The following is an 11,266-nucleotide window of genomic DNA, read 5'->3' as shown; positions in this document are numbered from 1 at the left end:
AAGTTGCTTTTGTGATTATTGTGGCTGTCCAGTGGGGCTACACAGGCCTAGGACTTTCTGAGAGGTAGGTCATGGTTGCCAGTTGTGTGTGACTTTGGGTAAGCTACTTAATCTCCCTGCAGTACAGTTTTTGCATCATAAAGTAACACTAAGCTATCATTTTTGATCTTCTACTGTGTGCCAGATCGTTTTCTCATCTTCATTCTTTCCCGAGTAGAAATTTTTAAACCCATATAAAGTAGAGAAAATAGCATAATGAATGATGTTCCCATCACCCAGCTTCAAAAATTATCAACTCTCAGACAGTCTTGTTCATCTTTTTTTTTTGAGATGGAGTTTCACTTTTGTTGCCCAGGCTGGAGTGCAATGGTGTGATCTTGGCTCACTGCAACCTCCACCTCCCAGGTTCAAGCGATTCTCCTGCCTCAGCCTCCCAAGTAGTTGGGATTACAGGCATGCGCTACCACATGCAGCTAATTTTGTATTTTTAGTAGAGACGGGGTTTCTCCATGTTGGTCAGGCTGGTCTCGAACTCCTGACCTCAGGTGATCCGCCCACCTCGGCCACTCAAAGTGTGGGGATTACAGCCATGAGTCACTGCACCCAGCTTTGTTAATCTTTTAACCTACCCGCATTTCTTCCACACATGCTCCTATCACTAAATTATTTTAAAGCCTTTTCTGATGCTGTATCATTTCATCTGTAAATATTTCTATGTGTACCTTTAAGATAACAGCCTTAATACCATTATCACATTTAAAAATTTACCAATAATTCCTTCATATTGTCTAATAATCCAGTCAATATTCTCACTCACTATTATCCCATAGTGTTTTTTTTTAATAGGTGACTTGTTCTAATCAGGTTTCATATAAATCCCACACTTTGTATTTGATTGAAGTGTCTCAGATCTCTTAAGTAGGAAGCTCCTCCTCCCTCTATTTTTTCTTGCCATATATTCAGTGCAGAAGCAGGTTCACTTGCCCTGTAGTTGCCCAACAGTCCAGATTTGGCCAACTGCAGCCTCATGGTGTTTTTCCACTTGTTTCTCTGTCCCTGGTATTTCCTGTAAACTGGTGGTTACATCAAGAGGCTTGATCAGGTCAAGCTCGATCTTTTTGGCAGGAGCACTGCATAGGTGGGGCTGTGTGCTTCTCTTGCGTCATCTCAGGAGGCACATCACATCTGGTTGTTTCTAAGTTGTTATGATTGCTGGGTGTGTTCAGGTGTTATCAGCCTGATCCAGTCCTGAGAAAGTCCCTACTGGCTTAGCTGCCACTGCTGACCATTGCACAGATGCATCATTCCATTAGGGGCTGTAGGACAGTAAGAATACTATTTATCATTCTGCATTTATTAACTGAAAATCACCAACTTAAAAAAACCAAAAACTTGCCCTCATCAATTGCTTGGTTTCTCTGAGATACAATTTAGACAGAAAAATAACCATCAGTGCTTCTTTCCCTTTATGTGCCAGGTTTCAGAATATTGAGTTGGCCCTACCCTCTTAGACTTAACTTCATCCTCACTACAGCCCTGATTATCCTGACTTTCCAGCCGAGGACCTCGAGACTGCGAGAGGTCAGGAGACGTACTTGAGGTCAGGCAATAAGGGGTGGACCTGGGATGCCCACTTGAGTCTGCCCATCCCTAAAGCCAGTGATCTTTCCACAAAGGAGCCACAGCATCTTCTCTATCTGTGGCTTATGGAAACACTTGGTAAACCAGAAAGGCGAAGCTTTGACATTTTAACTAGTAGCATCTGAGGCTTCCTTGAGGCTGCTGTAGTTTCACTGTGTCTTGACTTCACAACCAAACAGGAAGATGCTGTGTATCTTCACAGCCCCTGCCTCCTGGTGCAGGAATGAACCATGGGCCTGCCCTCCACTTTCTTGTCAAATTCTCCCTGTAGGAGCCTATACCCTCTAACAGCTTTACTCTCCAGCTCTGCACCCTCTAACAGCTTTAACTACTCCCCAGCTTTGCACCCTGATGACTGCAAGTTGTCATTGCCAGCCCTGATCAATTTTGAGTACTGGCCTTTAATGTATACTCAGGCCTATTAGATCAGCCTTCAACAGGCATCCCAGACTACCACGAAAAAGCTATGCCCATGGCCCCACTGCCCAAACTGCCCTTCCTCTTCTAGCCCCATTGTCTTAGGTCCTGGCATCACTGTTCCTTGGAATCCCCAGCTAGAAACACAGCCATCTTGGACTTTCCATCCTTACTTACTCCTCCACCCCCATGTTGCAGGCTGAAGCGGATGTGGAGATGAAACTTTGGGTGCAACATGTTTATTAAGGATCAACATCTGTGGTCGGGTGTGGTGGCTCACACCTGTAATCCCAGCACTTTGGGAGGCCAAGGTGGGTGGATCACCTGAAATTGGGAGGTCAAGACCAGCCCGGCCAACATGGAGAAACCTGGTCTCTACTAAAAATACAAAAAAAGTTAGCCAGGCGTGGTGGCACATGCCTGTAATCCCAGCTACTCAGAAGGCCGAAGCAGGAGAATGAAAAAGTAGAGAATAACTGTAAGTAAATATACATTGGAAAAGTGATTTAAGTATACATTTTAAAAATAAGGAGAGTCACAATTAGCAAAGTAAAGTAGACTGAAAGGAGAGGCAGATGTGTTTTTCCAAAGAAGGAGTCTATTCTGTTCAGTTTCTACTTTATGAGACATCTAATTTTTGGTGATGGGGTGGGGATGCATTTCCAATGCCACTCCCCAAGAGGGTCCCTCTCCACACCTCCAGGCCATTGCTCAGGCTGTGCTCTTGGCTTGGACCACCCTTTCCCCACTTCTGTCTCTGTGAGCTTCCTCCCCATTCTTTCTTCCCTCCGTCAGGAAGAAATCCCATAGCTGCTTGCACGCATCCATTACCACACGGACTGCACTAAATAACAGTTATTGGTGTGCAAGCCCCTCTTCCCTACTAGACCCTAAGCTTGGGGAAGGGGAGGGAACTGTGGACTCTCATCTCTGTACCCACTCCTGGCAGACCACCTGACACAAAATCACCGCCGGTGAAGTATTCACCAGTGAGTTGAGCCATTGTACTTACATAGCACCCATCCATGGCAGCTTGTCTGACTTGGAATTTCACCCTGTATTTTCCAAAGAAAAGAAATGAGTACTGGATTTGCGAGATCTAGTTCAACATTTCAATTTTATTGTACTTAAGAACTTTTTTGTCTCAGAAAAAAATTACAAAATTCATTTTATAAAATTCATCCAGAGAAATGATTTCAGTCCCATGTGGTACAAAATACCTTTCCCAAATGGAATAGATGAGTTTATTTAAAAGCCTCTTTTTTCTTTTATTTTTATAACTTTACTTTTAGCTTTTTAACAGACTTTCTATTTTAGAACAGTTTTAGGTTTAGAGAAAAATTGAGCAGATAGCACAGAGAGCTCCCATGTACTCTTCACCACAGTTTCCCCAATTATTAACATCTGGCGTGAGTGTGGTACATTTGATACAACTGATGAACCAATATTGACACATTCCTATTAACTGAAGTCTGTAGCTCACATTAGGGTTCATGCTTTGTGCTGTACATGCTATGGGTTTTTTGTTTTTGTTTTTTTGTTGTTGTTGTTTTTTGTTTTTTGGTGTTTTTTTGAGACGGAGTTTCGCTCTTGTTACCCAGGCTGGAGTGCAATGGCGCGATCTTGGCTCACCGCAACCTCCGCCTCCTGGGTTCAGGCAATTCTCCTGCCTCAGCCTCCTGAGTAGCTGGGACTACAGACACGCGCCACCATGCCCAGCTAATTTTTTGTAGTTTTAGTAGAGACGGGGTTTCACCATGTTGACCAGGATGGTCTCGATCTCTTGACCTCGTGATCCACCCGCCTCGGCCTCCCAAAGTGCTGGGATTACAGGCTTGAGCCACTGCGCCCAGCCCTGTTTTTGTTTATTGAGACAGAGTCTTGCTCTGTCGCCCATACTGGTTTGCAGTGGTGCAATCTCATCTCACTGCAAGCCCTGCCTCCCAGCTTCAAGCAGTTCTCTTGCTTCAGCCTCCCCAAGTAGCTAGGACTACAGATGTGCACCACCATGCCCAGATAATTTTTTGTATCTTTTGTACAGATGGGGTGTCACCATATTGACCAGGCTGGTCTCAAACTCCTGACCTTGTGATCCACCCACCTCAGCCTCCCACAGTACTGGGATTACAGGCGTGCGCCACCGCACCTGGCCACATGCTGTAGGTTTTGAGCAGTGTCATGTATCCACCATCACAGTGTCACACAGAACAGTTTCACAGCCCTAACATCTCCTGCACTCCACCTCCTCATCCCTCCCTCCCTCTCAGTCCCTGCAGCCCCTGGCAATCACTGATCTTTTCACTGTCTTTGTAGTTTTGCCTATTCCAGAATGTCACATCCTTCCAGTTTTCAGTAAGTAACACTCTTACACATTTCAAAAGTTAAAACAGTATGAAAAGGTACCACTGAGAACTCTTTCCCACCCCATCCCAGTCTTCCTGTTCCCCATTATCCTACTACCCCAGGGAAACCACTTGTATTAGCCTTTGTCTAGCTTTTATTTATGCAAATATATTTTCTCATTTCCTTTCTTTCTTACACAATTAACAGCATATTATTAGTAGTATACTATATGCATTGATCTGTATCTTTTTTTTTTTTTTTTGAAATGGAGTCTCACTCTGTCACCCAGGCTGGAGTGCAGTGGTGCCATTCTCGGCTCACTGCAACCTCCGCCTCCCAGGTTGGAGCAATTCTCCTGCCTCAGTCTCCCAAGTAGCTGGGACTACAGGCGCCTGCCACCATGACCAGCTAATTTTTTGTATTTTTTTTTTTTAAGACAGAGTTTCGCTCTTGTTGCCCAGGCTGGAGTGCAATGGTATGATCTCAGCTCACCGCAACCTCCACCTCCCGAGTTCAAGCTATTCTCCTAGCTCAGCCTCCCAAGTAGCTGGGATTATAGGCATGTGCCACCTCGCCTGGCTAATGTGTTTTTAGTAGAGATGGGGTTTCTCCACGTTGGTCAGGCTAGTCTCGAACTCCCGGCCTCAGGTGATCCACCCGCTTTGGCCTTCCAAAATACTGGGATTACAGACGTGAGCCGCCATGCCTGGCCAATTTTTTGTATTTTTAGTAGACAGGGGTTTCACCATGTTAGCCAGCAGGATGGTCTCAATCTCCTGACCTTGTGATCTGCCCACCTCGGCCTCCCAAAGTGCTAGGATTACAGGTGTGAGTCACCATGCCCAGCCCCTATATCTTCTTTTTTTTTTTAAATTGTAATTATTCTTTTAATAAAATTCTTCACTGAGAGCAGGGAGGTCGCTTTACTTTTCCAGAAGTCACACAATACATGGTAGTATCAAAGAAATATCTGCTGAGAGAAATACTATTTTGGGAAATAGTTAATAATTTTACAATACACAGTAGAAGCAGACACATGAACAACTACAATGTGGGATACAAGTTTTGTCAAATAATCAGGAGAAAAAAGAATAAAAATTGCACTGGCAAATGGTTGTCCAAATTTTCCAAGTCCAATTTTATAGTGCTGTGAAGAAAAGTATAAATATGAGACTCTCAGTAAACATTTGTACATCCGTGAACATTTATTTAGGTTTAAAGATAAAATTTTGGAAAACTAAAAATAATTTTTGTAATTTCAAAGTAAAATAATCTTTGAGAAAACACATTGTAATTGTGATAAACTATAGCATTTATTCATATGTATAAGGTAAAAACACACATTATTCTCTTGTTACTTAAGGTGGGAGGAGGAATAATTGTGAAATTATGTTTCAATTTTCCAGCCTGGCCAACATGGCAAAACCCTATCTCTGATACATATACAAAAATTAGCCAGATGTGATGGTGTGCCCCGTAATCCCAGCTACTCAGGAGGCTGAGGCACAAGAATCACTTGAACCCGGGAGGCGGAGGTTGAAGTGAGCTAAGATCTCGACACTGTACTCCAGCCTGGGTGAGAGAGCAAGACGTGGTCTCGAAAAACAAAACAAAACAATTTTCATGCTTAAAGTGTAGCTCAGAAGGATTTAGAGTAAGAGCATATATTTTGCTCACAGCATATATGTTAGGAAACAAAAGATGCTAATTAAATATAAATTAGCGGTAAAGTTGTCTATTTTTTCCCCTATCATGTCTCATGAGGTAATAGATCACAAATATGTTTTAGAATTTTTCTTAAGTTTTAAGAATCCAAAAGATGGCCAAGTGCAGTGGCTCACACCTGTAATCGCAGCACTTTGGGAGGCCAAGGCAGGTGGACCACCTGAGGTCAGGAGTTCAAGACCAGCCTGGCCAACATGGTGAAACCCTATCTCTACTGAAAATACAAAATCAGCCGGGCATGGTAGCGCATGCCTTTAATCCCAGCTACTCAGGAGGCTGAGGCAGGAGGATCGCCTGAGCCCAGGAGGCAGAAGTTGCAGTGAGCCGAGATTGCACCACTGTACGCCAGCCTGGCGACAGAGTGAGACTCCTTCTCAAAAAAAAAAAAAAGAAGTGAGCCAAGAGCTCCAAAGGACCATACCTGTGTGATGGGATTACCCACGAAACCTGAAACAGCCCCTGGACCCATCCTCATGAAAAATATTACTATACAAAACATTTGCCTGCTTGGCTCTGCATGACTGTGCATTTCAGTAGAATCAGTTGGAGGTCTGTTAACAGTGATTTTTTTTAAAAGCTCTTAAATGGTGGTCATCTTCTGTTCACATGGCTCCACACTCTGAAGTCCCACATCCCTGAAGGTCCGGCCCCTCTGGTTACATGGCTGTGCACCTCTTGGGGGCACTCGGGGCCGCGTTTACTTTCTTCCTGATGTTTTCTGTTAAAAACAAGAATCTTATTGCCTCTGTCACCTAAGCTCTGCCTCACAGGGCTGGTTTTATGTTTTAATTGCCTGCCAGATTTTGTGTTAAAAGAAGATGCAACAACTATATTTAAGAACATTTTGGGAAAAGAAAGGTAGCGTCCCTAATCCCTCTACCCTGAAATGACTCTTAGCTTTTCCACCTTGCCTACAGTAGTTGCAGGGTGGTGGGCGGGGAGGGGGGTTCCTTTTTTCCCTCAATAATATGCTAGAAATATTTCCCTCAGTAATATGCTAGAAATATGTCAGAAATGGTTTTCTTTGTTGCTTCATAACTAATGGAGCCTTCACAACTATCAGTGACTGCCTGGTAGCCCTTCTGTGGTTGCCCCATTATGTACTATGTCAATGGATATCACAGCGTTTAAGGCTTTTTCATCACGAACTGATTTTGTTTTTAGCAAGGGCTTAGTACTAGAACCTTCTATCATGCTTGTCTGATGGTTCCACAGAACACTCTGAATCCCAAATCAGGCTTTTGGGATTGGCATACTCAAATAAGTTTTAATGACCTCAGGAGGTTTATTTGACCAGATTTGACTGGTTCAACTCATGTTAAGTCAGTTTTGGCTCCTATGTCTTGATGTTTGTGAAAAAGAAGTCTGAAGATAGTTCCAGGCTTATTCCAAAATGGAAAAAAAATATCGAGGTATAGAAGGCTAGTAAGGAAGAGATTATGGATAGCCATCACTGGTTCAGGGGCTGTGACGGTCATAGGGTTCAGTTTGGGTCAACACCCTCATTGCACAAATGGGGAAACCAGAGCCAGGAGGCACTGTCACTTGCCCAAGGGAAAAGAGGGCAGGGCTCGGAGGAGGAATCTGGAAGGCCCAGAGCCAGCATCACAGCATGCTTGTCTGAGCAGCCCTTGGAGGGCCCTGCTGCATTCCAGTGGGGGCCAGCCAGCTCCTGAGAAGAAGCCCAGCAGAGTACACTCTTACCAGCCAGGCTCCTCCTGCCAATGGCCACAAGGCCCTCGAACAGCGCTTTGCTGGGGTTCTCACCAGCTGTGGCCACGCCATGCAGCCAAATGAGCAGCATTCGGTGGCCATGCTCCTGGTAGCTCCTGGTGCCTGAGGACAATGAGGAAGGAGAGAGAGAGGGGGAGATGGAGCCCATGGGGCCCCTTAACCAGAGCGCCTGTCTATGCCACCCTGTACCACCTCCTGAGCATGCCCAGGTGGGACAGGGGCCAAAAGCCTCCAAGGCCCTTCTCCATGCTCCAGCCAAGCTCAGCCTGGAGATGGGTAAGGGGAGTGGAGGAGCAGCTTCTCAGATAGGGTGGGAAGGGTTTGTGTCTTGGTCCCTAGAACCTCCCCAGCCACAGGCCTTCTCCTGAACACCCACTATACACTCTGTGGGTGTTACTCTGAATGAAGAAAGAACTGACATTCATTGCTGTGACAGCACAAATTGTACACTTCACCTCTCTGGCTGCTCAAAATAATCTGTGCCCTGCATGCTAGTGGCCTAATTTACAGATGAGAATACAGCTTAGTCAGAGACAGAGCTGGCTGCACCAATGGTTCTCAGACTCAGCTACTCCTTGGAAACATCCAGGGCCCATGTCATTCCCAGAGATTCTGATGTACCTGGGTCTGGGTGCAGCCTAGGCATTTAACAGTTTTAAAGCTTCCCAGATGGTTCCAACATACAACCATGTTTAGAAAATAACTGCCCACACTATTCAGTGCTGACATGGGGTTAACATGGTATTAAATCCTGTGATTCAGCTGGCTCTCCTGTGTTGGGGGAACAGACAGATGCTGGACCACACCCATCAGGTCCAGATCACTCTGTTCGCCCCTCTGACCTTCCGTGTCCCTCTTGGGCCCCTCAGCAGGCATGTCCTCACAGTGCTGCCCCTGGTATGGTGGCACTTCTGCTTGACCCAGCCATCTCAACACCATTTATTCAATATCTCTGCCCCCACCACTGTGTACAAGGGCTTCTTTATCATGTATGAAAGTTCTTATCCATAGCAGGGTTTACTTTTGGACTCTCTGCTCTATTCCACTGATCAATTTGCAAATTTTGGTGTCAGATACCTTTTTTTCTTTTTTCTTTGGGAGACAGAGTCTCACTGTATCCGCCAGGCTGGAGTGCAGTGGCATGATCTCGGCTCACTGCAACCTCCGCCTCCCGGGTTAAAGCCATTCTCATGCCTCAGCCTTCGGAGTAGCTGGGACTAGAGGTGTATGCTGCCACGCCCAGCTAATTTTTGGTATTTTTAGTAGAGGCAGGGCTTCGCCATGGTGGCCACGCTGGTCTCAAACTCCTGACCTCACGTGATCTGCCCACCTCGGCCTCCCAAAGTGCTGGGGTTATAGGTGTGAGCCACAGCTCCTGGCCCAGGTATCTCTTTATGTTAATTTTATTTGGGCTTTATAAAAGGCTGAGTCTGCCTGGCTTAGATCCACTTTATTTTTCCCCCCAGAATATTCACTTATATATCCCTGTTTATTTTTTCAGACAAATTATAGAATACTTCAGTCAAGTTTCAAAAACCTCCTATTTCGATTAAAACTGGATCAAAGTTTTAATCTAATTGGGGAAAAACCTGATATCTATATGATAATTTTTCTTGCCATAAATACAGAATGTCATTCCGTTTACACAAATCATCTTTTATAGTTGAACCATTATTGTTTTATTCATATGTGTCATCTATATTTGTCTTTTAGTTTTCCAGATAAAACATACACACCATTGTAAATGGAATCTCTTTTAAAAGATTCTATATCTATATATTTGCCCATTTAGCAATGGTGTATAGAATTTCTGTGGTGTTAGTATATTTTCTATATTTAGCCATTTCCTTGAATTATTTGATTCTCAGATTTTTTTTTCTTTTTTTTTTTAGTTGATTCCTCTGGACGTCCTATGTATATAAGTATACCATGTGAGGCCGGGCGCGGTGGCTCAAGCCTGTAATCCCAGCACTTTGGGAGGCCGAGGCGGGTGGATCACGAGGTCAAGAGATCGAGATCATCCTGGTCAACATGGTGAAACCCCATCTCTACTAAAAATACAAAAAAAAATTAGCTGGGCATGGTGGTGCGTGCCTGTAATCCCAGCTACTCAGGAGGCTGAGGCAGAAGAATTGCCTGAACCCAGGAGGCAGAGGTTGCGGTGAGCCGAGATTGCGCCATTGTACTCCAGCCTGGGTAACATGAGTGAAACTCCGTCTCAAAAAAATAAAAAATAAAAAAATAAGTATACCATGTGAAATTAATAAGTCTCTCTCTTCCTTTCCAATATTAACCTTCCTTATTTCTATTTCTTTTTCAAACCTTAGTACCAGGGCTAAAATTTCCACATAGATGTTGAATAATAATGACAACAGCAGGCCCCCTTCTTTTTACCGAGAATGACTTTAGTTTAGGTGTAAACAGTGGGTATCAGTTTGGGCTGATTGGTGAAGAATGTGAAATTCACAATCAGTGGGGAGGGAGGGGCAGAGTGTGCAGCCTGTGCAGAGGCCTGGAGGAGGGACAGAGCACCAGGTGTATTGGACGGTGTGAGAACAGGCTGTGGGTTGCACAGTCTCTTTCCCCAGAAGCACAGAAAACTGAACACACTTCAGGTGCCCCCCACCCCTCTGCCCACTGGCTGCTTGGGGCGAGGAGAGGCAAGGTGGTACCTGTCCACTGTTGCTCGATGGCATAGACATGCGCCTCCGTGAACTCCCAGGAATATGCCAGCTTCTTCCACTCATGAGGCTGCAGAAATCTAGAGGCCAGCTGCCACAGCACAGAGCGGAGCTGCTGTGTTTCCTGCCGATGGTCCTGTTTAAAGGACAAGCTCTTCCCAGAGGGGTCACTGGAGTCGTTGCATGAAAGGTGGTCCTGTGGGACAGATCCCAAAAGTGCAGAAGCCGTCCCTCATGATCCTGGACAGAGGCAATGCAGAGCCAAGGCCCTATGACCTTCCTACCACCTCTGCTGGCCTAGGAGCTGGAGTCAGCAAGGGCTGGAGACTTAACATCCTCTCTCCTGGTTTCTCGCTCCATGCTCTGCCTTGATCTCTGGAACCCAAGTTGCTGCCACTGTTCTTCCTCCCGGAATTCCTCTGCTCACCTTCCTGACTCTCAACCTCACTGTCATGGTCAAAAGACACACACCCAAGTGCCACTTCCAGGGAGCCTTTCCAAATTCCTCCAGTCAGGTGCCTCTCTTTCCTGTGTTTTGTTTGTTTGTTTTTGAGATGGAGTTTCGCTCTTATTGCCTGGGCTAGAGTACAGTGGCCTGATCTCAGCTAACTGCAACCTCTGCCTCCCGGGTTCAAGTGATTCTCCTGCCCCAGCCTAGTAGCTGGGATTACAGGAACCTACACCTACACCATGACCGGGTCATTTTTGTGTGTGTGTGTATTTTT

General features: G+C 45.2%; 1 protein-coding gene across 8 annotated transcripts in view; it reads right to left on the bottom strand.

The window, feature by feature from the left end:
- Positions 1–6,448: 6,448 nt before the first annotated feature.
- Positions 6,449–11,266, bottom strand: part of ANKDD1A (ankyrin repeat and death domain containing 1A) — a 36,559-nt gene continuing 31,741 nt past the window's right edge. For 7 of the 8 annotated variants that reach the window (XM_037731208.1, XM_037731210.1, XM_037731209.1 and 4 more), the window contains 3 exons: positions 10,533–10,737; positions 7,831–7,962; positions 6,449–6,844 (listed from right to left, as the gene is read on the bottom strand). In XM_037731208.1, coding sequence (XP_037587136.1) covers positions 6,783–6,844; positions 7,831–7,962; positions 10,533–10,737 — 399 coding nt within the window. In that variant the 3' untranslated portion in view covers positions 6,449–6,782. The remainder of the gene's footprint in view (positions 6,845–7,830; positions 7,963–10,532; positions 10,738–11,266) is intronic. The other variant, XM_037731213.1, reaches the window with a different exon arrangement.

Source organism: Cebus imitator, unplaced genomic scaffold, assembly GCF_001604975.1.
Source record: "Cebus imitator isolate Cc_AM_T3 unplaced genomic scaffold, Cebus_imitator-1.0 Scaffold386, whole genome shotgun sequence".
NCBI classification, from domain to species: Eukaryota; Metazoa; Chordata; class Mammalia; order Primates; family Cebidae; genus Cebus; species Cebus imitator.
This window is presented reverse-complemented; position numbering and strand designations above follow the sequence as displayed.